We start from the raw sequence: 26,372 nt of genomic DNA, 5'->3' as shown, positions 1-26,372 counted from the left end.
GCCTAAATAAAAGGTTATTCTTGTAGCATTTTCGTTGCTTATTCTGTTTCGTATAACATTTAGGTGTTTCAGATACAGAATGACTGTTTTATGCAACTATTACATAAAATACAGGAAATATTTCTGTCCTAAAATCTCAGGACATTTGCCATTTTTTCAATTTTTTTGCAGGACACAACTGCCCAAAGAGAGACTGTCCCTCACAAAGTGGGACAGGTGGTAACCCTAGTCACTTCTGGCTAAGTTCAAATATATCGAAGGTAGTCAATTCATACTTAAGGTTGGCTCTGACAAGTGGCCCGTGTTAATGGCCAGTTTCAATGGCCGAAATAAAGACACTCTGTATTCCATTAGTCAGTTTGCTGAGGTAGTAAAGCAAACCGATAAAGGATCCTGTGCAAGTTGTATAGGTGGGGATTTTAATATTGTGCCTAATTTGACATTGAACATATTTCTTGCAGTTAAGCTAAAGCTTCTACATTTAGCACACACAAAGCTAATAACCTTATAAAATACTTTGCTCTGGTTGATTTATGGCAAGCCTCACACCAAGGAGAAAAAGATTACACATTTTGGCCCCTAAGGAAGACTGTGCCAGCCATCTGGATTATATCCTTAGTAATGCAGCTAATGTACAGGCAATGCTGCCATGTGATCACCTCTCTGTCTCTCTGACCACAATCCTGTACTACTAAAAATTCAGGGTATAAGATAACCAAAGCCCTGCAGAACCTGGAAGATGGATCTTTTATTACTGAAAATACATAAGATGTTGGGAAATCAGCTTAAGTAAAGGAAAACACCCTACGCGTGGAGGATTATAAGATTTTTTTTCAAGCAGACAGTCCATACGTTGGGAAGGAAGAAAAGAACAACATATAGATTCATAGGTTCATAGGTTCATAGGTAGGTACTAGGCTATTCACCCTAGGGCCTACACAAGCCCAGCCAAAAAGGTACCCTGGCTTTCGCCACCCAAGAAAATGATTTTCCTGTGTCACTGTCGAGCAGAGCCCCAGAAGTGATCCCCGGCGTGAATTTCCTATTTCCCATCCAATCATCAAGATTTTTCTTGAAGAGTGCTAATGAGGAGCTTTGTTTGATATAGATAGGTAGTCTTTTCCAGAGCATGGGAAGTCTCTGAGACAGGAATCTATCCCTCCAGCATGTTCTGTTTGTCGTGGTGACAAGTTTAGGTCCCTAGAGCGTGTAGCTTGGAGGGTTGGGATTTCTTTAAGTAGAGCATGTGCAACAGCTCTGGGTTTGACATAACTTTGTATGTTAGGCAGAGATCACCTCTAAGAAGGCGATATGCGATGGAGTAAAGCTGGAGTTTTTTTAGATGGTCTGCGTAGGGCATCTGTTTGAGGTTGGTAATCCTCTTTGTGAGGTATTTCTACTGCCTTTCCAGTCATTGTAGATGTCTTGTGAGGTACTTACCAAAAGGGACGTTGTACTCTATAATGGGTCTAATGAGTGATGAGTAGAGGGGAACAATGACCTCTTTTTTCCTGGATGAGAAACCTTTTGTGATGAGGTGTGCCACATAGAAGGATTTCCTGACTACTGTGGCAATGTAATTATCAAAGGAGAGACTACTGTCCACCTGTGTCCCAAGGTCTCTTATCACACTTTCAGTGTTAAGTAGACTACCACCTATGTGGTAGTTCATGGGTACAGAGTTTTTGCTGAAAGGGACGACAATGCACTTTTTGGCATTGAGCTTGAGGCCATGGCTTTGACACCAGGCATCTATCTCAGTGAGGCCCTTTTGTAGGATGTCCACATCATTAGGAGTTTTGATTATAGCTCCTAGTTTGCAGTCATCCGCAAACTTCATTAGTCAAAGACCTGCTGTGTTGACCTGTACTTCAGAGAAGTAGATACCAAACAGGAGAGGACCCAGGACTGAACCCTGTGGTCCTCCACTTGTCACTGGTCTGAAGTCGGATTTGGAGTCTGCTACTTTCACAGTGTGGGTTCTGTCAGTGAGGCAGTTGGCAACCTGTCTTGTGACATACGGATTTATACCTAGTTTAGTGAGTTTATCTATAATTCCAGAGTGGGGGATGGTGTTGAAAGCCTTGGCTAGATCTAGATAGGCTGTGTGAACCACCTTACTCTCATCTATGGCTTTGGTGACTGCTTCAAAGAAGTCTATCAGGTTTAGGAGACATGATCTGCCTTTTACAAACCCAAACTGGGTGGGCTCCAGAGTTTGCAGATTACCAATGTCTTTGTTTATAAGTTCCATGATGATACATTCCATGGCCTTGCAGACCAGGCTCATCAGGTTAATGGGGTGGTAGTTCCTGGGGCCCATGGTGGATCCCCTTTTGTGGAGTGGGATAACCATTGCTGAGTGCCATTCAGTGGGCACAAAGCCTGAGGTGAGGCTATGATTGAACATGGTACTTAGGCACAGTGCCAGTTCATTCTGTAGTTCATGTAGAACGCAGCCTGGGTTGTTGCCAGGTCCCATGGATGCTGTATTCTTGGCTTTGGAGAGTGTGTTTTTTACCTGTGCAGCCGTAATTACAGGAACTTTGCATTCTTCCACTATAGAGATGGCCCCTTTAGGGGGTGAGAGGGGGGCACTGATCCTATCTGCCAAGTTGTTGGCAATATCAGTTGGTTCTGTATATTTCATGCCAGTGTGCTGAAACTCAGAGCAGATCGGAGTGCTGCCATTGAGATTCTTGACATAGCTATAGAATGCTTTGTGGTTGCTTTAGAAAAAGTGGTGATTTTGTTTTCGTAACTAGCTTTGGAGGATTTTATGAGAGATCTTAGCTTCTTACTGAGGCTGACCAGGGAGTTCCTTCAATCATGGGATTTTACTCTTTTTTTGCAGCAGTTTATTTCTTCTGTTGCAGAGTATGTTTATGGCAGGGGACCACCAGATTGGCTTCCTTTTTTTTGGAGGATAGCATCTTGGTTCTGTTAGGGATAGCACAACCCATGTAATTGTGTAAGTGCTTATAAAGTGCATTTGTGTGTAGGAGTCAGCATATTTTGTCCGTCTGCATGGGTGTCATGAAGTTTGGCACTTCTGTCTTAAGAAGCGTGACGTTGGCTTTGGAAATTCTTTTATGGTGGTTTCCCTAATGGGGGCTGGGGGCTGGGGGTGGGATGTAGATGTCTTGGGTGATTAGCTTGTGGTCGGATTTGACCAACAAGGAATTGACCTCTGGTGTAGAACACCAGTCTCCCATGTTGGTGATGACCAGGTCTAGGATATTGCAGCCCCTGGTGGGGTTGTGAATAAGTTGATCCAATGCGCTGGAATTTATGAATTCCAGAAAACGTTGAGCAAAGGAGTTGGTACATGAGTAGTTTTCACAGTTAATGGTGGGATGGTTGAAATCGTCCATTATTAGGGTGTTAGGTTTGTACTGTAATATTTTCCAGTGTATCAAGAAATGAGGAGTGGGAATCCTGGGGCATGGTGGGGGATCTGTAGCAAGCTACAATTTGGATTGCGGTCTTGCCCAGAGTTAGTTGCACTTTATGACCAGTTAGCTACAATTTGCCCGATTGTGATGGCCTTAAGTGCTGCATCTCCATTTTACAGAGGGTACGTATCTAATATAGATTGTCGATGGGGAGTTATTGCTGCTTCTGTCGATGATCATACTAGAGAAGAAAGGGGCTTAGAGCCTTTAAAGAACAACAAATACAGAATCAGTAAATCCAGATACGATTCCATTGACAGTTATTTGTCTAAATGTGGAGAAAAATATAGTCACCTTCCTTTAATTATAGCTAAAGACATATATTCTTTGCTAGTTATAAAAGGTATTGATCATCTGTTGGCACAGCATATCGCTCACCTTTTTATTCGGGACCCATTGACACTTTATGAAGAGAAGATACACCTAGATGACACTAAAGAATCTGACCACTTTGAGAATACTCAGTCTACAAACTGACAGACTATGAGGTTTAAGCCACCACCCCCAAATTCTGATGGTTGTGAGGGTGGCCTAATGGTTAAGGTGTTTACCTTACAAATACAAGGTGCAGGGTTTGAGTCTCACAAGGGATAATTGGCTAGGCTTAAAATGGCTCGCAAGGGCAGTTAGCTTAGTACCAACCTATGAACCTAAAGTGGATAATCTTGGATGCATTATGCTGAGTAACTAGCCTGGAGGTGTAGATATCCTTAATGAATATGGATGCACCTCCACCTTTAGTGTTTCGGTCCAGGTTAGGTGGCCGAAAGGTGTGGTCTGAATTATAGCCTGGTAATGCAGGGGTGCTCTCTAGAGCCTTGAACCAGGTCTCTGTCACTGCACAGATATAGATGTTCTCCATTTTAAGGAGTGTCTCAAGTGAGTGCATTTTAAGGTTTAGACTTCTAGCATTGAGTAGCATTATCCTCAGATTTTGCTTGCTTGTACCTGTTAAGGTGGTGAATTTGACATTTGAATCTTGCCTAAAAAAGGCACTATAGGGATATCAAGAGCCTTAGCCAGTATCTGGAATCCCAAGGGTGACAGGTGCAGGCCATCTCTGGCAAAGCATCGTGGTCTGTCAGTCATGTCATCCCAGGCAGACAGATACTGAATCCCCTTAGAATTACACCAAAAGCTTAGCCAATTGTTGAAGTCAATCATTTTGTCCTTGTACTGTGGTATCATTCTGGGTGATGGCAGGATGCTACTCAGGGCTAGAGTCATACCAACATGGACAATGACAGATGGTTGAATAGAGTCATATTTGTACTTGTTGTGGAGTGACCTGAGTGCATGCATTATGTGGCACATCCTGCACCCGACAGGCAGCCAACAGTAACTTTCTCCTTGTTTAGCCCAGTGAGTGGAACATCAGTATGCATGACTATAGAGTCACCTATGGCTAGAGTGTTGGGTACGTTGTTATGCCTTATGGGCTGTGGTTGGGTGGCACACTGAGTTTTTGGGCTATGTGTCATTTGGGTTGTGTTCGGGGGTGGAGCTTGCTTGCATTTTTACTTTGGAGGTCTCTGTTGCTTGGGAAGATTTTTATTGAGAGTCTCTGTGAATGTAGGTGTGTGTTTTGTGTTTCTATGTGTGTGTTTTGGTGGTGTAGGTTTTGATGGACTATGTGATGAGTGTAGTGTGGTGCAAGTGTTTACCCTCTCCTCTTAACTGTCTAGTCCAGTCTTGGGTGAAGAGAGCTTTGCTTCCAGTTTGGCTATATAAGTGCATCTCTCATAGGTTGTAGTGCTGGGTGGTAGGAGGAGAGGGTTGTCTGTGTAGATGAGGCAATTGCTGCATTGCCTAAAGATGCCTATATTCATCAGCTAGACAGGAGAAAACATTGGGAGCTGACCCATAGACATGCCTGGATAGGTGCTTATTTATTAAGTACTAAAAACTGTTTTCCTCCAGACAAGTGAGGAAAGTTGACTGCTGTAGTAATTTGTAGCTTATTTTGTGCTTACAATGAGTCCTGAACAAGTGCTGAGCTCAAAGAAACTGATTTGAGTGCTAAAACTAAAAAACTGGCTAGTTCTAAGGGAAAGAGCAGACTTTATGACGCCAGGAATAATTTAACCCTAGCTAAGCGGCGATGTATAAAGTGTATTTTTTTAATATAACAGTAGCAAATGAGCAAACTGATTTAAACAAATTAACCAATTAACCAATAAAAAGCTAAAAACTGAGCCCCGTTCCAGCAGTCTTCGATCAGACAAGTTCTAATTGCACACTCCTGCCACTACGGTGCAGGGGAACCTTCTCCAGAAAAAGATGGCCTAGATTAGTGTTCAAGTTATACAAACAAAGCTAGATTCAGCAGGTCTGAATCTAGTCTTGTGCTACAGCAGACAAGGTGTACCAATTTCAGAAAGAAACAGTTCAAATAAGCAGGCACAATAAGCCTTTAACCAGAAACTCCCAGCTCAGAATGGCAGAATCTACCCTCTCCTCCCACAAGAGTGCAGACCACACCTTCTTAATGTAAAACAACTGGCCCTAAGCCCAAATGTTTAAACCAGAACTATTACACTTTTAGAATAACAGACACTAAGCCTTCAATCAGCAACTCCCAACTTACAAGGATGTAAGGTATCTGTTCTGCAGTGGAGACCACAAACCTTCTTAATGTAAAACAACTGGTCTGAAGCCCAAGTGTTTAAACCAAAAGACTTAGAATAACAGTTACAATTTAATCAGGCTACTGCCAAGCAGTAATAAGTGCATCAGAATAAATGCAATTAAGTACTTTGTTACTATAGTTACTAGTTATTGAAATATATATTGAGAGAGAAGGAAAACAACTATAAACAAAATGGGTGTGCAGTTCAAATCCTAAGGAGACAGAGAGAGACTAAACAGAATAGGAAAGAGTATAGGTATATCCAGACAGTGATAGAAGCAGACAGATGGGAGAAATGGAAAATGCAGGTCTGGGATAAAAATATAATGCCTCCAAATTTTCTAGCTCAAAGATTTAAGAAGTTTACCCATGGTTCCAAAATGTATTTGACAAGTGTTGATACCCAATGTTTTATTTTTTTTAATGGGGGTATATATAAGCCTGGGTATGGGTGGCCAGGTATTTGCAGGCTGTAAAATTATTGTAGAAAGGAAATTATCCAGTGCTGGACAGCATCTGCAGGGATTTGTACTCAGCTTATTCTGATGTTGTGGTTAATGAGCTGTGGTACTATATCAAAATGTCTAGGAATTGGGAGTCTTTCTGACCTCATTGCGATTGCCCTCAGCTGTTTTCTTATCTAAACCCAGAGTAGACTTTCAGTCTCCCTTAATTTATCAACCAGTTTCCCTTCTCCTGACTGAACTGAAGCTATGTGACAAGATATTAGTATGTAGACTGGAAACATTTCTACTCCAGTTGATCCACCCCATGCGACAAGGGTTTATTGACAACAGACAGAGAGGTTCCACAGCTACTCGAGTTATGGATGATTATTATGCAGTTCAGAAAAGTGCAGGGCACATTACGAGGAGCCTTTTCTTTGGACTTTAGAAAGGCATTTGATTGTCTGGACTGGGATTTTGTCTGGGAAACACTAGAGACATATGGCATTCAGGGAAAGTTTCTGGACAACTGTAAGATTTGGTGTAATAATCATTTAACTCAAGTTGTTATGAATGGCATTATTTCTACCCCTTTTACTTCACAATGTGGGACACATCAGAGATGCCCACTCTCTCCCTTACTATTTATTTTGACCACTGAAAATCCGGCCACTTGCTTATGCCAGCAATACAGCAAGGCAGACATTACAGTTAATAATACCTTCATACTCCTCCTCGTGGTTTGCAGATGACAAGTGATTCGGCTGAGGGATCCAATAAAACACGGGTCTATATTAAAATGACAAAAATTCAGAATTTCAAACGTTCACGAGTGGAAATTTAGGAACTCAATGTTGTTATTTTTTGATTGCAGTAGAGTGTAGATCAGAATATTTGCCCTTTCCTCATTGTAGTGTGATCTCTGAGTTGGAATATATATTTTATTTGATCAGTCTTTTATAGAATTTACATGTTTATCTAAACTACAGGTGTTATACTTTTATTGAAATGGATATAATATGTTATTTGTTTTATTTCCAATTCAATTCAGGATATCATCTACACAAAATTTATTTTTAGTGTATTGAAATTAATTTCTACTGTTCTTACAATGCTATTTTGTGTGTGTGTGTGTGTGTGTATATATATATATATGGTTAAAAGGCTGTGTGAGTATGCTGCAGTGATGAGACGTTAAGTGCGAGCAGGTAAGTGTGTGAAGACGGTCTGTGGTGGGGGGGGGGGGGTTGGTAGTTATATATATATATATATATATATATATATATATATTTAATTATATATTACTAGAGTTTTTAGAATAGGATTTTAATAGTAAATCATCTTCTTTGTACATATTTTGTTTGATTGCAAGTTTTTATACTACTATTTATATATTCCTAGGGTATTATTTAAATGGATTGATTTTAAGTATATGTATAATACAATAATATGTATTACAATTGATTTTTTCTGATGAATTTGAAAGGTTTTATTGCCAGTATTGTATTTTATTTATCAATTAATTTATTAGTAATTATGTATATTAGGGGTGGATATGTAATGACGTATTTAGTACTCTGATGATGCCCTAGGTTTTGAAGGGTGAAAGCGCTTAGTACCTTGCTTGTGTATGCTATATTTTGTTTAATAAACCAGGTTTGGCTTTTACTGTGTGGCTTTTCAGTTTTATATATTTAGTAGGGGTTGTGGGGGGGGGGGTGCAGCCTTCGGGTTCTTGAATTTCCACTCTTGTGAGCGTTCGGAATTCTGAACTTGTGTTGTTTTAAAACAGGCCCTAAAACACTCGTATGCAGTCTCGAGCACTCTAGTAGATTCTGGACATATCTCTGATCTTGTGCTTAAGCGGCATAAATGGTCTTGTTTCTTCCTTAACAAGAATGCCAATTCCCAAGGGCCCCTGTTAATGGATAGAAGCATTGTAGTAGCGGTCCATATGCATATCAACATGGAATCCAACTCTTCAGTAATATATGGGAGATTCCAGTCCTGAATCTTAAACAATTATATTCTATTAGGACTACTATAATGGAATGGAAGAGGCTCCACATCCATTTTTCTGCTAAGATATGAGTTATCAAGATGTACCTCCTTCCCACTGTATCCCCTTATGACCCTGTGTGTGTGTGTGTGTGTGTGTGTGTGTGTGTGTGTGTGTGTGTGTGTGTGTGTGTGTGTGTACATCAGGGTGGCATCCATTGCACAAACATTATTGGCTAGAGCACTACTATCACCTAGCTGGCTACCTCTAGAAATGCAAGTCATTTTGTTAAAGAAATTTATTCTGGCTTAGGATGAGATAAGTAAGGTATGGGCTCCTGGGGGCAGGGATATCAGTGATTTACAGGTGTTTGGGTGTGGTAAAGAGCACTCTCCATGTCCATGGGACAGGACATGAGTCAAACCATGTTACCTAATGCAGCACAAACTAATTTTATTGGCAGAATTGGGACAACCAAGAGATCTTCTTTTGGCAGGATTTATATACAACAGGTTCACCCATCCTTCTGTCTTTTCATGCGTGCAGACAGAGAATGAATGCAGCAGGCTGTTGATTCTGGCAATATCTACAATTAAGGTCATTGAACCACTCTTTGAAATGATGACACTTTTGCATTTGACAAGATATCATCTCACATTTTTAATTCAAAAGTGTCTGCTTACTAAAACTTACCAGAGCTGAATACTGGCAGATATATTTATAACTATCTTATAAATTGTGCATGTTATGGGAATGATTCCTTGCAGCTTAAATGGAGCCTTGCCTTGGACATTGCAATAACAGTTGGGCCCTGTTTTGGGGACCTGGAAAATTTTCTTGAATTCTTCTAATTCAGCTTTCACAAATTACAAACTAATTCACCAGTACCAACATTCTCCAAATGGAATCTTTAGGGGAAGGGGCTGTCTAGGAAACACATGTTGGAAATGTGGTGGATAAAAGCCTGACTATGTCCACGTGATTGGGTTTTGCCTGGAAAACAGGACGTTTTGGGAACTGTTTCAGGATGCAGCTTCATTGACATTAAGAGTGCATTTTCCCTCCTTAGAATCCTCTGACTTCTGGTTATTAGGTCTAGAAATCCCACCTATTAAGCTAACAAGAATACAGTATAATGGCATAGAATGGTGGCAATCATAACAGTAACTATTCTTTTCAAGAAATGGAAATCAACCCCTTAAGACATTATAAATTGGTCAGCTTACAACAGTGAGGCACAGAGAAAGTATTCCATATTTTTTACTTTAGCCAATAGGACATCTGCTTAACTGAATAAATGTGAATATACAGGTACAATGGCCATTTTGGTACAATGTTAAATGATTTCCCCCTCTTTCCACAGACTTTTATTATTGCTTTTTTTAAGTCATAGCCTCTGTTGTCTAGCGATCTACTATAACTTGTTAGCATTGGTTTGGTTTATTATTATATTCCTAATGAATAATCATAGGATTATCTGAAAACATACATCATTTCTTAAAGTAGGTAGGATGATTTATTTATTTATTTATTTATTTAACTAATTTATTTATTTAACATTTGTTAACTGGGAAAGTCTGACTGGACACAGGTCCTTTTAAACTGGAAGACCGGGGAGAAAAGCTCCACAATTTAAGTACAAGATACAAAATGCAGTTTACAAATCTAATTCAATTTTTGGTTTTAGGAACATTTTTAAATGTCAAACTAAGCAAATCAAACAAGATTTTCAATATCAATTTAAGCAGATTAAAACAAACAACATATCACAGACATTATACAATATTGCAATGCAGAAAATGAGACAAAAGTTACAGTTGATAACAGCTACTTGATACAATATATACAAAAAGTTTTCACATCTTATGATTTATTTGTTTTCCAGGGTAGAACAATGACCTCCATGGACCTTTTTTCAGACTCAGCCTGGGAGCAGTCTAAGTGACTTGCTCAGTCATACACTTCGGTGACTGAGGTTGTGGGAATCAAACCTTGTACCTCAGGATTACAGGAAATAGTTTGTTAACAACTTCCTAATCCTTTAAGCCAACTGTCATATCTGGTTAAAAAATCAATGGTGTTAATAGCTATACTGTACTCTAAAACAGATTTTGATTATATATTGTGTTAGAGTTAATGTCCTTTCTTTTTGTGGTTTGTGTTGATTCATATAATTGGTGGTGGTTAATTACACTGTATGTTATGCTTTGTCACAGTTCTTTGATGTCTTTTGTCATTATAATAGTCACATTTTCCCATGTTATGTTTTCTTTTTCTTTGGATTTATGCTTCGATAAATTTTGTTGATAAAAATGGTTACTTTGATGCCCTTACCTGTTATTAAGATACCATTACAAAGTGTAGCAGTATTTTGGGATCTCTTAGTACCTCAAATACCACTGATAAGGTTTATGTCTTGGTCGTGGTGATAGATTATGCTACTGAGCACAACAAAGCTGTGATTTGTCTTCTATTGAGGTAGAAATGGTGGCAAATCTGTGCTTGAAATTTTCAGCCTGGTAGGTTCTGATACTGATAGACACAGGCACTACTATTATGTCAGACTTACTGTCCTACTTGTAAAAGCACTTTGGGGTTGTGGGATAAAGCATTTTAAAACTATTTCCTTCTATCTACCAAAAATGGTCTGGTAGAGAAAATGAATTCCATTCTTAAGACCATGTGCAGACCAATCTAAATGGTGGGTAACATATGCCTGCTCTGTGTCCTATTTACATATGCACAATTGCCCCTCTGTTTAGAGTTTGCATATTCTTCCCATGTCTCTGTGGGATTCCTCTCACCTCTGGAAAGCATGCTGAGTGCTACCATCTCAAACTTAGCTAAGAATGGAGCTGTGTGCAGCAGTACAGAATCTACATTGTGCCTACAGAGGAAAGACTGTATAGACCAACAGCTTTGGGCATCTTTTGTGGTGCACAGTATCCTCAAGATAGGAGGATATGAATCACCATGTCATGACAGAGAAAGCTACTTCATGGTATAAAATATGGCTGTAGGTGATTAGGTCATATTGACCAATGGCTCTAACTAGGCATGAGTATTTGCTAGTGATATGAGGTTTGAAGACCTGACCCACTCCAACCTGCACCAGGGACCCATGCTAATGGTTCGATGAGTGCATGAGTCCCTGTTAGCCAGTGTTTGCCTGCCATAAAACCCAGCAGCCATGAGTCAATTAGTTACTGGTCAGACAATGTCCAGTGGCCCAATCTGGATTATTTGGCTTAGTTCTGATGAGTGAAAGCTGGACATAAAACCAATCAACTTGCCAAAAATGAGCTAAGAATTGCCACACTCAGTGTAGGTTCTCTAACAGGACAGCTTGGAAGTATATGACATGATGGCAAGGAGGAGGCTGGACATCTTATGTATCCAGGAGACAAGATGGAAGGGCAGTGCAGCAAAGGCACTTGGCTTGAGATCCAGACTCTGCTACTCAGGAGGAGGACAGGTTAGAAATGATGTGAGAATTGTGATGAGAGAGAGGCTCTAGAGGGCAATGCGAGATGTCATCAGAATTGGTGACAGACTCATGGCAATCAGACTGATATAAGGGCTGAAAATAAAGAAGGAGAGGCAATTCTTGACTTCTGTCTAGCAATTGGCTTGGTAGTAGCCAACATGTGGTTCAGAAACATAGACAGTCACAAGATCACATGCAAGAGTGACCTACATGAAAGTCAGGTAGAATTTCTACTATAAAGGAAAGGGCACCTGGGTAGAATCAGCAATTGCAAAATCATCCCCAGTGAAACAGTCAGCCCACAGCATAAACCACTGATTGCCACAATCAGCTGCAAGCAGTGGTCAGATAAGGCTCTAAGGTGAACAGAAACCATGCTGAAGACCTGGAAGCTGACTGAAGAGAAAGCACAACAGTTCAAGGAATTACTCAGAGCTTTAGCACCTCAAGAAGAAGAGGAAATAGGTGGTACTGAAGAATAATAGCAATACCTAAAAACAGCATGTGTGAGGACTACAGAACAGATCTGCATCTGAGACAGGTATGGAAATAAAGGACATAAGGAAAGCTGGTGGAGGGATGCAGAAAGGAGTACAGAAAAAAAGTGTGAGATAGAAAAGATAGACCAGGCTAGGAAGAATGCAGGTAACAAAGAATAACCAATGAAAAGATAACATTAGAATCAGGCAGTCACTAGCCAAATGTTGCCAAGCAATGATATTTTATTAAGTCCTTTCATCCTAATATTAGGACTTCATCAGAATGTAATATTGGTCTTGTCTGGTAACATTTTTTACCACTATCTTGGGTTCCTGGCTAACAAAGAATCTACAAAAGGAGTTGCAATACAAAGAAGAAGACATCAGAGGCACTCTACCAGCTTCTGGAAAGTCAGCAGATAGTACAAAAAAAACTATATCAGGCTGCAAGGCAAAGAAAGAAAGATAAGGAAGATAGTCATAAGGGATGCCAGCAACAACTTGCCCACCAGTTCACAGGACATCAAAGGCAGATGGAAGGAGTACTTCCAGCAGTTTCTGCATGAGGCCATACTGCCTAGACACAGGCTATGATGAGAGAAGATGAGGAGCTGTACTGCCTCAGACACAGCCTATGATGAGCTGTGCTGCCCCAGACACAGCCTATGATGTGAGAAGAGGAGGAGCTGTGCTGCCCCAGACACAGCCTATGATGACAGAAGGGGAGGAGCTGTACTGCCCCAGACACAGCCTATGATGAGAGAAGAGGAGGAGCTGTGCTGCCTCAGACAGCCTATGATGACAGAAGAGGAGGAGCTGTACTGACCCAGACACAGCTTATGGAGAGAAAAGAGGAGGAGCTGTACTGCCCCAGACACAGCCTATGATGAGAGAAGGGGAGGAGCAGTACTGCCTAGACACAGCCTGTGATGAGAGAAGAGGAGGAGCTGTACTGACCCAGGCACAGCCTACGGTGAGAGAAGACAAAGAGCCCACCACAGAAGTAGTAAGAACAGTGCTAAGGAAAAAGAAATCAAAGAAATCAGCAGGGTCAGATAAAGTCACAGCAGATATGATAAGATGTTAGGTGAGATCGGGGAGAAATGGTTCCTGATAGTACTCAAGCAAGTGTGGAGAGAAAGGCATATCCCAATGACCGGAGAATAAGCATAATAGTGCAAGTGTTCAAGAGCAAAGGGAACATTCACAGCTCTGGACATTACAGAGGTATCAAACTCCTGTCACATTGCATGAAAGTTCTGGAGAGGATGACTTATAAACAAATATGCAGAGTAGTAGAAAATTAGATAGGAGATGAGCAGTTCTGACTCAGATCAAGATACAGCACAACTGACTTGATGCTTGTAAGAAGACTACTAAATGAGAAGAAGCTACATGTGAGGAAACAGTCCAACTGAGCATTGCTAGACTTAGAAAAAGCATATGACAAGGTCCCAAGAAAGCTGACTTGGGAAGTCCTGTGGTGGTTTGAAGTCCAAGAAACATTGGCAGCATTAGTACAATCTATTGACAAGGACCCAATGACTCAAGTGCAAACAGTGCTTGGTCTCACAGAGGGGTTTCCATTGGGAGTGAGTGTGCATCAGGATTCAGCTCTGAGCTCACTGCTTTTGACACTAGTGATGAACTACATTAGGAAATACGTCAGAGGGGCAGCTCAACAAAGTTGCTGTATGCAGATGGTATGGTATTATTGGCAGATTCTGAGCAAGAACTTCAGCAAAGCATAGGGGAATGAAACACATACATAAAAATACATGGGATGAAACTGGATACAGATAAGACAGTTATAATAGCAGCAAATGGGGGAAGTCAGTAGAAGCTGAGAATTGAGATAGAAGGGAAAGTAATGGAACAGGTTAACAGCTTCAAGTATCTGAGAGGGGTGGTTGAGGAGAAGAGAAGTCTGAATGATGAGGTCAAAGATAGAATTGTAGGAGCTACAGCCAACTGGCACAGAGTGATGGGGTAGTGTATGACAGAAGAATGCTAAAGAAGCTGAAAAGTAAGGTGTACAAAACAGCTGTGTGACCAGTACTACTGTATGGTACAGAAACCTGGGCAGTAAAGACAGAGCATTTGAGGCAGCTAGAGGTGATGGAGATGAAGTGCCTGAGATAAGTGGTAAGATGCACACCGTGGGATAGATGAAGAAATGAGGACATAAGACCAGATGAGAAAAAATTTCAGAGAACAGATTACGGTAGTTCAGGCACATGAGAAGAAAAGCAAAAGACAATCTGTTAAAGAAGATTTGGGACAGACAGGAAAAAGGTAAGTGGAAACGAGTGCATCCAGCAAAGAGGTGGATGGATTGTTTTAGGGAAGATCTATATCAGTAAGGAATGAGTGTTGAAGAAGTTAGGAGAGTGGTACAGACTAGAGAAAGATGACAATTAACATGACACCCGGATCTATATTATATCCTCGAAAGCCGATAATGTCAAATCCAACATTGTCAACACGAGAATAGCGAAAGTGGAGAACATCGAACGGGTAAATGGAAATCTCAGTAAGGGGAGATTTCCATTTACTTTAATGTAGTGCGGTCTCAGAGTTGGTATATTTAAGTAGCGGGTGGTGTGGAGGGTGCAGCCCCCCATGTGGGGGTGCAGGGGGGCTACCCCTGCCTACACCCTTTAGATTTTCTTTTTTTTTTTTTATTTATTTTTATGAACATTCAAAATTTTAATAGTTTGGTCAATAATAGGTCGACCTTTAGTGATTGGAACTATTAAACTTTCGATGTTCTAATTTAGATCCCACGACACCCTGACCCATGTAGAAAACTGGAAAAAGGGAGTTAATGATGATAGTGGTGAGGAGGAGGAGGAGGATGATGATGATGGTGATGATGATGATGATGATGGTGATGGTGATGATGATAGTGGTGATGATGATGATTATGATGATGATGATGATGACGATGATGATGATGATGATGATGGTGATGATGATAATGATGATAATGATGATGATAGTGGTGATGATAATTATGATGATGATGGTGATGATGATTATGATGATGATGGTGATGATGATGATGATTATGATGATGATGATAGTGGTGATGATGATTATGATGATGATGGTGATGATGATTATAATGATGATGATGATAGTGGTGATGATGATGGTGATGATGATGATGATGATTATGATGATGATGACGATGATAGTGGTGATGATGATTATGATGATGATGGTGATGATGATGATGATGATGATGATTATGATGGTGATGATGATGATGATGATGATGATGATGATGATGATGATGATGATGATAATGGTGATGATAATTATGATGATGATGGTGATGATGATGATGATTATGATGATGATGATGATGATTGGGGGATACTATGATTCCCACAAGTAGCCAGACGAGTAGTATTTGCACTGAATTTCAGAGACTGTTTTAGTGAACTCATGGGTTTGGCACAGGAGCACCGAGCATAAACAAAACAGCATCAAAAGGTTAAGTAGGAGCAAACACTGGGAGCCCTAGAATATACTTCTGCACAAAACACAATGGTTTTTCTCCTTGTTTAGAAAAATAAATAAAATCAGCATGGAAGGGACCTTCCACTGCTGTAAGGAAGGTAAGTAGTGATAATTATGTGATGGACTTGCTAAGCAGGATGCAAAAATAGAAACTTGACCATGTTGATATGATAAGGACCCACCATGATGAAAGGTCAGTGGTATTTATTACATTCTGTGGCTTACAGGAGGTTTCACAGGGGTCTTGTAGGAGACCCTAAAGTTACTATGTCCTGTGGCTTACATGAGGTTTCATAGGGGGATCTTGTAGGAGACCCCGGTAGTGCTGCCACAACAGCAGTAGCAATCCCTTATCCATGTTCATGAAATCCAAGCAGTACTACAAGAGTCTATGGGCATTTTCACTGCTAAACTAGGGGGAATCATTCTGGTGGAGGACATTTAGGCACAGGGATCCACCTGCCAAACAAAAGAAAGAGTTAACTGCTAATGTAAAAATGGTTCTATTAAGAAAAGACAATGTTCTAGTAGCAAATGAGATGAAAGGATGAAAAAAATGCCTGAAACACAAAAGGGTGAAAAAAATCCATTTTTACGTGTTTTTATTTCCAGGGGGTTAAGCCCTCCTGCATGCTCTGATTTTGGAGGTAACCCCCTACACCATCCAAATTTATATATACCAACTTCATGGCTACACCCACTAAAAGAAGGGGAAAAACGTTCTTAAGTGAGAATCATCGGTGGTGCATGCTTACAATCTGCACCGGCTATGATTTCATATGGGAATCAGTATTCGGTGTTATGCTGTTCGTCTTTTTTCTTTTTTCTGCACGTTACTCATGCTCTAGTATAATCTTCTCAAGCATGTGTGGGGGTTCTGGTAAAATATGTTAGAAATAGTAGAAGAAATGTAACATGATTCTAAATATGCAAAAAAAACCTTCTCAAACTGTGTTTCTGCGTAGATCTCAGTTTAGTTTGGTTTTAAAATCATACTAACTAGCTAGGAGCATTGAACCAGGGATGCTGATGCACTTTCATTTCGGTCTGAGATGATTGTTTGGATTCAGAAAACCTCTAATTTGCAGACAGTGCTTAATCAAGATTCCTTTAGTTTCTTCTTCAAGTGCATTATGGATTTACTTTTTCAACCTGGACTTCAGAAAAGGGAAAGATGGCCTGCTTTCCTAGAGACAAAAAAACTAAATCTCTGAAAATCTGCTTTTGTGTCATCTGCAGTCTCTGGACATTTTTAGCATCTTAGTTGTAGTTTGGGAACAGTTTTCTGGAAAAAGTGCTAAGAATAATCAGTACAATTATTCACTTATCATTTATCTGTTTAAAGTATTTTTGCCTGTAGAACTGCCCTGTGCAATTGATTTATTGGTTTGTAAGTTTAGCTGGCATTTGTTTATGCATTTAATTGATTTTCTCTTAAGAACAATATTTTCAATTATTCAGTTATAAAATTTTGGGACTGTGTCTTATTTATTAGTTTATAAATTATGCATCTTGTTGATTACTCCGTTGGTGTAACTGTTTGTATCCATCCTTTTTGAACAGGGACTGTTTGAATGTTGCTTTTATAAACTAATATATTTATTGACTCATTTGAAAAGAGTTTAGTTACTCAGACCTTGGTGGTAAATTGGTATAGCTGGTGGCAGTGATTACTGAGGGTGCACTGGAAATATATCAGTATTCCCTCATGAGAAACATTCTGGTTTTGGGTGCATGACAAAACAGTTAAGGGAATTATTGCATGGTATAATAGTTATTTTTTTTTTTACTTCACAGATACAAGATGCATGGTTTGATTCTAATTTCTAGTCATTGTCTAGGCTTGTAATAGTCTACAGACTTATGGGCTAGTACTAACATATGAACCATATGTTGATATCTAGTGGTTGAGATTTGGCAATCTCACTGCCACGGCCTGGGTTTGATTCCCACTCAGGGAATTTCAATTGATTTTTTTACAGATGGGGTTGGTATAGTGATTAAGGTATTTGCCTCAAATTCACAAGGTACAGAGTTTAAGTCTCACCTTTGAAATGGAACTTGGCTAGTCTTAAAATTGCCCATAACATCAGTTAACCTAGTACTTACCTCTGAAAAAATCAGTTTGGGTAAGCCTCAGATACTTTTGAGAAATCTATACTAAAAGGTACTTGGCTCAGACTGATATATATGAAAACTTGGGAAGCCAGTGATTATAATTCTGTTCTGTACCTGTACAATATATAAGGCTTATTTGGCAGGTATTTGTCATAACCTAAAGCAAGAAAGCACATTTGTCTTAAGGTATTAAGGTCAAGCAAATCCTTGCAGAAAATGTGTGACAATGGTGTGGTTTTAAGGCTTGCAAACCTTTTGTCTCAGATATTTCATGTCAGTGGTGTAGATTCAAACCTGGTAAACCATGCACACCATAACAGAAGTGTTAGTCACTTTGGGCATTACCCATTTTCAGGAGAGAACCAAGTTATTATTTATAAAGACAAGTGGAAAATTGACAAGCATACTAAGGATCTTTTACCTCCCCATCAGGTACCATGTCATGTAGACTACATTTTGGTCTAACATCTTTTAGCTTCATAGGTAAGTACTAGGCTGACTACCCTTGAGGGTCATTTTAAGCCTAGCCAGTTTTCCTTTCTGTGCTCACATTAATGTGTCCCATGTGGTTAGCGACTGGGCTTACCCATCCCATGGTCAATAATTATATATTACCCAATGAGAATAACTGGGATCATACCATAAGATAATTTGAGGGGACCCATGCATGGGATAAAATGCTTAGGAGCTGCCTCTGTCCATTAGTAGTACAGGGGGCCATCCTGCAATAAATTGTCTCTTTCATATCCACATTACCAAGTTGTGTTTAAATGCAGACAGGGATGAACTTTGTTCTGTGTGGATGAGGAGTCTGTTCCAGAGTGATGGTATCCTCTGCAAGATATTCCTGCCCCTCCAAACAGTTCTGTTGATGCTGCAGAAAAGTTTATATCCCTAAAGTGAGTATTTGTGATGCTATTTGAAATCCATTTATCTGAAGGTCAAGACAGCTAGATTTAAAATATGAAGGATGCTACCATTTGCAATAAATCATTTTCATGATGAAAGTCTCAACATTTTGCAATGAAAAGGGATTAAAACCTGCTACTACAGTGAAGAACTTCATGAAATGTTTTTGTTAAAACTCCTTATGCTACCCCTCCAAAAAGAAATGATATATGTAAAATATTTTCTATTTTTATTTGCATTCGATTTTGAAAATAAAATAGTTAATATTCTTAGAGTTTGGTGATCATCACATAAGACAACATATCCATAAGGTTATCCAAATGTCTCAGTAAACCTCATTTAATGAAATGATGGGGCAGACACCTCCTATTGTAGAATTCTACTATCCTGGCACAAATGTGAGATTTCACAAAAAGGAAGTGATTTAGGAATGAACGATGTGATTTCTTTCTTACTGAGGGTGAGGCTCTGTACTCCTATTAAAATACACTACCCAGGGAGTCTTTGCAGATAGGACTGATATCCATAGTATTTCATCTGTGGATTGCTGAAATGCTAGTCTTTGTACTAGTGTGTCTCAGTCGTACATCCTTTACTGAGCTCCTGTAACACCCTTTGTGTTTTGTGACGGTAAGGAAAATGAAATGTTGTGATTCTTTGTATAACTGGGGAAAAGGAACTATGGTCAAAGTGACAACAGGTACATTTCTAATTTTGGTCTTAAACATTTTATTAAGTGTATCAGTTTAATAAACAACAGTGAAGGACTGGGGTTTCTTAGTTATGCATCAATTCAGAGGCTATTAGGATTATGGAATGAAATAAAACAATTCATCAAATGTAAAGTTGTGGTTGTTTCTTGATCCGCTGTACCAGGTTATTAATCGTTTAAAACGGTCAAGACACAATTAATACTAAATCAAAACTCAGGTAAGCAGCTGGAAGAAAGGTTAGTGGGCATTTTTGGGTCAGTACTTTGCATGGATACAGGCTGATTTATCTGTAAGGTTAACGTTTTGCAGAGGCCATGAGCTGGAATTCTGTTTAGGTTCGAGTACTGGGACGAGGAACCTACGTCACTGTCACCACAGGTAAACTTAAAAAGTGTATTTTTCTCTTATACAGTAGTTCGATTATAATTTGCAAGTGACAAAATGAATGTTTTCTTCATCCATGTCCTATTTAGAATTTTTTGGCACAAATTCTATCACAGAAAGTGTCCACGGTAGCAGGCTAGTGTTATTATCTGTTTTATTTCTGAAAGTAGCAATAAAACAGTTGGCTAATAAGAAAATACAAGCATAAATCACTAGTTTATCGGTATAACAGATTTGTCATTGCAGTTTTATGTATGTTGCATTTATTGTGTTAGACGTACAGTGAGATGTGAGGCCGTGGTTACTGGAGTGATACTTATTATTTGTATTACTTGGATTACTGGGGACGAGGCACCCGGGTCACAGTAACCACAGGTAACTGTTTTATTCTTTTTTTCTTTTTGTCTGTCTTACGGTCATTGCATCGATAGAACTATTGTGTTTTCTTTTGTGGTTATCTGTGATTTTAACACACATCTTAACCTCTGATTACTAAAATAATAGCACTACCATTTAAAGAGGATCACTTCCTTATTTTTCCTAACAGAATATATTTATGCATTTATAAGAATAAGGCTAAATCTCGTAGCTAAAATCATAGCTCTATGTCTAAATCACCTCATTTTAAAGGTGATGTTTGGAAACTATCCCGACAATTAAGTGTAGTAAGCCGAAAGACACAACAACCTGACTTACTCATATTGTGCGCAGGGGTAGTATAATGATTATTATGTACTTACAGACAGATATGATTTTGTTTCAAACGAAACAGGAATTTGGTGAACCAAATACGACGAATTATTTAACTTTTAGTTTAAATACAATGTTCAGAACTCAGGAGGTATTGTCCTGTCAGATGAAGGTAAGAATGTGCACTGAAATTATTGTTAGTACTTGGAGGTTTGTAATTGATTTAACTGGATCAGATAGAAGCTATTTACTGTATCCTTAGTTTGCAATGCAAAGTACCCTGAAAAGAAAAAACACGTGGTGTCTAGGGTTAATTAATGTTTAAAACATAATTCAAACCCAGCCTGCGTTTCAGAAAGTGATAGTCCCGAAAAGCAATGCAGTTAACACTAAACCCTTTCAAGTTTTCCAGCTTTCATTACAGTGTAATGCAAACTACATTTATTGCTCCTTTTCTGCATTTACTATCCAGGATGAGACCGGAAAATAATCAAATAAACACCAGCAATCACCGCCTTTCATTTCACCAGACAGTGCACTGGATTTAAAGATCACGGGTTGGGGTCCATTTAGAAACTGCTTTGGTCCTACTTATCTACCACATTTATTGCTTTTGTTCGGTTTTCTACAAACCAAATTTCTAGTTAGGAAATGAGGAAATAACAGCACAGGGTCATTTGCCAAATAACGGCTTGTTGAAATGCCCATAATATTTCGTCCTCGGAGGTGTAACCGTTGCATGTTTTATGTTTCCTTTCCAAGGACTGAACTTTCAGACCTTCGCAGTGTGTTTATATGTTATGCATATTCTAACAGTACAGGCTGCAGCTAATGTATGGAAGGGACACAGTCGGGCTTTTATTTATGAATTGTATGTACTTCTGGGAGGCATGCCAACACAGCGGTTCAGAATATTACTCTCTTGCTCCACTGTTAGTAAGAAGTAATAATAATAATAACAAAGGGAGAAAGGCGCATGTTAGATTTCTTGGGAATGTTTTTTTTGAGTAATCGCTTAATAAGTAATACCTGTAGGGTTTTCAGTTGTGAGTTTTCACACCGCCTGTCGTGCATAAAAGAACAATTAAAAGAAAACAGTCTGCAATCTTCAGTGCTTTTATAAGCTTCACTTGCTTTCTAGCTGTGACCACAGCTCTCAACCTTCCATCACCAAAATGAGGAACACTAGCCCTCATAATGTGGAACAAATGGACAAAATGTGGCACACATACTAATGGCTTACCAACAGCTTCAACTAGGAAGGTCATAAGATGGTTAAATATGCTGGTTTTACTTATAAAAGAAGATCATTTCATGAATTAATATGATTAATTTCTGTTTACAATGGATTTCACTTAAAACATTTCCTAACACTGAATGTGTGACAGAGTCTTTCAATGTGGAACTTTGAGGAGCTTCGAGGAACATGAACTTTTTAAGTCCCCAAATGAGGTACGTTCCTCGTAATGTGGTGCACTTGAGAGGTATGGCCTGTGACAGAGCATTTGTTACCAATTTCTTAGAAAAGTAACTGCGTTACTTAAGGGGATTGAGAGCCGTTTAATAATTTGTACTCAATGAGACAAGTCTAACTCTGGAGTTTAAAAGATGGTGTTCCTGGTCAGAGTAGTTGCCATTTACTTTGTTTGTTTCTCTGTCTAAAAGTGATCCAGCCTTTAACGCTAGTTGAGGCCCTGCCTTAGAACAGGGAGGCCATCTGCCTCAAAGATCCAGTGATTTAGTTTTACTTTAGAGTTTAAAATCACAGTATCCCTGCCCTCTATAATCTCATGACTGTTTCTTTTCCTGTGCTTAAAAGTGAGCAGCTCCTCCTGCCTTAGTGTGAAATGTTTTGCAACGGAGAGAAAGGCAACAAAAAGTAGATTTTTAACTATTTCAGTGCTATTCAAATGGATTTGTGCACAGCTTTTTACCACAACTCTCAATCAGATACAAAGCTTTTCAGAATCAAGGACAAATTAAAAATAATCAGAAACAATCAGGGATACTTTTAAAATATTAATACTATTAGTACTATTGACCTGAAACACTGACAGAATAAGACAGATGTGAATAAATATACATTTTATGAGGTAACTGAAGTCTATAACTCTAGTGATTGCCATTATTTATTAAGTGTAATGCATTACCTTTTCTCCAAAAATCAACAATTTTAGGAAGGGTTAAGAGGGACAGAGCTAAAATTGGAGTCATATTAGGGATGAAAATCAAGGACAGTTGAGAGACATGCATGTGCTTCCCCAAAGCACACTAATTAAAAAAAAAACATACTAAGGATGCAGGAGTCCTTTGTGCTAGAGAATAAACCACCCTCTTTATACCATATCAACAATGTGATTCTGAAGCACATAATAAATCATTGTAGAAAATGGATTTCTAAAACTAATGAAACCTGTTTAGTCATTCAGAATCACACCTCTCAGGCAAAGGTGTAGCTAGGCATACTCCGTGTGCAGGCATGAGTAAATTTTATTTGAATCTCTGAGAAACTTTATGGCTCAGTGAACACAGAATGTTTAGTACTGACTAAAATAGTGTATGCTGCACAGCTCTGTAAATCATGCCTACCTGATACAAATGCACATTTGGAAATAGCCTTTTCATGGTTGTAAGGGGCAGTAGTTGAAAATAATATACCCCTCCCTTTGAGGTATAGGGCAACAATATACCCACTTTGAACTCTAGGGGACAACATCCCTCAAAGTAGGGGCAACATTCTGCAGGTTATGCACATTTTTAAATGATAGGTGGGTGGTGGGGATAACATGAGTTCTAGATATAACATACAAAATTCTGACCACATGGCTGCCCTCACATAGTTTTGATTATTTCTCTCAGATTCTACCTCAATCCTCATTGACTCACTGGCTTCCTTTATGTCAAACTTTTTAAGGATACATAAAGTATTAAATAGCAGAACTAAGCCTGCACAATGATTCCTTATCTCTAACTATATGGGATTTAGTATCTGAAGACTTTCTATTCTAAGAAATTAGAATATACAATTTTTAACACTAATTTTCAAGAGCCCGTGCCATGATTTTCAATGTACAACATTGATAGTATGGTCAGAGTTCCAAAACAATGAATTCATGTATGGGGACAGCTTTGAAAAAGCAGCAGTTCTTCACAGTATGAAATCAATGTGTCAGTCCCAAAAAGTTGCATTCCAGAAACATTTCTTTCACTTATTAATTAAACATCAGGAGAAACTGTTTCATTAAAAACAAAGAGCCATTTCAAATTTATTGATGCACAGTGTGTGTGTGTGTGTGTGTGTGTGTGTGTGTGTGTGTGCGTGTGTGCATGTGTGTGTGTGTGTGTGTGTGTGTGTGTGTGTGTGTGTGTGTGTGTGTGTGTGTGTAGTTGACTTTCAAACTTCATAGCCTTCAGAAAACATATGGAAATGCAAACCTGTTATTTTAGCAACTTTCAACTATATAAGACAGAATTTTAAAATCTGTCTCTATTTTGGGTCTTTGCCTGAGCTCAACCCATTATTTTTTAAGTTTCTCCCCAAGATACATGTCAAACATACCTCATTAACAGGAACATTCCTTAATATGAGTCTGTCATACATTCATTGTTAAGATTTTTTTTTTAACTGATATCTGATAAATTATACTGTCATATTACTTCATCAGGAACTTCTTAAAAGTAGAAAATAACACATTTTAACCATCCTGTGAGCTTTGTAGCTAAAGTCATTAGTAAGTGATCCACATTTTGACTATTTACCTCACATTACGAGAGGTAGTGTTCCACATTTTGCAGATGGAAAGCTGAGCACTTTTGTTCCTGATTCTTGATCTACAGAGGTTGAGAGCTGTGATTTCCTGAAAAAGATTTAACATATGTAATGTGTTTGTGTGTGGTCATGTGTGTGTGTGTGTGTGTGTGTGTGTGTGTGTGGGGGGGTGCATCTGTATGTGCACATATCTTTCTACCTTTCTGTTCATTCATCAAATTCTGAATACTATGGAATAGTATGGAATGTATGGGTGTCTGGTATAGGTGTCATGAAATATCTTGTTTCATAGTTTCATAGTATAGTACTAGGCTATCTGCCCTGGGGCATTTGTAAGCCTAGCCATAGTGATGTGGCTTTTGCCATCCCATGAAATGGTACAAAAATGTACAGATAAAATCTAGAATACTGTGCCTCTGTCTAGTAGTGACACAGTGAAGGTCCCCTTATATAATAGAATTAGTTTACTGTGCCCCTGTCTAGCAGTGACACAGATGTGACCCCTGGGGTAAATTTACAATCTCCCACCCACTCATCAAGATTTCTCTTGAAGAGAGTCAGTGAGGGGCTCTGCCTAATATGAACTGGGATCCTGTTCCAAAGCATGGGAAGCCTCTGGGTTATGAATCTATCCCTCCAGCATGTCCTATTCATACTTGTGCCGAGGTTTAAGTCTTTAGCTCTTGTGGTCCTGATGGATTTGGATTTTTTGAGGTGGAGCATGTCCATCAGATCCTGATTGGACATGGCCTTGTACGTCAGGCAGAGATCACCTCTGAGCAGGCGGTATGCTACTGAATAGAGCTGAAGTTTCTTTAGTCTGGCAGAATAAGACATATGTTGGAGACCCTTGATCCTTTTGGTGAGGTACTTTTGTGGTCTCTCCAGCTGTTGCAAGTGCCGGGTGAGGTACATACCAAATGGGGCATTGTACTCAATCATGGGTCTGATGAGGGAGGAATATAGGGGTACAATGACATCCTTGGATCTGGATGTGAAACCCTTCATGATGAGGTGTGCAAGGTAGAATGTTTTATAACCACTTTGGCAACGTGGGTGTCAAATGAGAGGTCGCTGTCTACTTGGGTCCCTAGGTCTCTGATTACTTTTTCGGTACTCAGTGGGTTGCTGTCTATGTGATAATTTGTGGGTACTTTGTTTTTTCCAAAAGGGATAACTATACATTTTTTGGCATTTAGTTTAAGGCCGTGACTATGGCACCAGTTGTCCGTTTCAGTGAGGCCTTTTTGTAGGATGTGTGTATCTGCTGGTGTATCGATTATGGCACCTAGTTTGCAGTCATCTGTGAACTTTGTCAGCCACAGCCCTCCCATGTTTGCTTTAACATCTGAGAAATAAATGCCAAACAGTGTAGGCTTTGTAAGTTCCCTCATATTAAGTGGTGAAAGCAGCAAGTCGTGACCGAGTTTCCAATTTTGCCATAGTAAAGTGCATGATAGTTCATGTATTATAGAGATTAGACACACATTTTACATATCCATTTTTTCTGTACAGTAATGCTTATCATCAACATTTACCTGCATTAATTACCCAAATTCCAATTGAACAAGTGGTTTTCTCAGCCTTTTTTGAATTCATTGTCTCATGATTTTGCTTTCTTCTACAATTTCTAACAGATTTTAATGCATTTCCGTTGTAGTTTTAGTTCATATTTTATGCATTTTAGTAGTGTAATGAAGGTTATGTTGGGATGTTAGTGATTTTTATTTCATTTAGAATTGTTTTGTTTTGCTAATAATGCCATT

At 39.1% G+C, this 26,372-nt stretch overlaps 1 protein-coding gene across 1 annotated transcript in view; it reads left to right on the top strand.

Annotated features, from left to right (window-relative positions):
* Positions 1-3,542: 3,542 nt before the first annotated feature.
* LOC122814897 overlaps positions 3,543-26,372 on the top strand; it is a 197,361-nt gene continuing 174,531 nt past the window's right edge. Inside the window, exon 1 of the mRNA XM_044087162.1 lies at positions 3,543-3,798. Coding sequence (XP_043943097.1) covers positions 3,543-3,798 — 256 coding nt within the window. The remainder of the gene's footprint in view (positions 3,799-26,372) is intronic.

This window comes from Protopterus annectens, chromosome 11.part0, assembly GCF_019279795.1.
Source record: "Protopterus annectens isolate FY-2018-M chromosome 11.part0, PAN1.0, whole genome shotgun sequence".
NCBI lineage: Eukaryota > Metazoa > Chordata > Ceratodontiformes > Protopteridae > Protopterus > Protopterus annectens.
The sequence above is the reverse complement of the archived record's forward strand: the minus strand, read 5'-3'. Positions and strand labels throughout refer to the sequence as shown.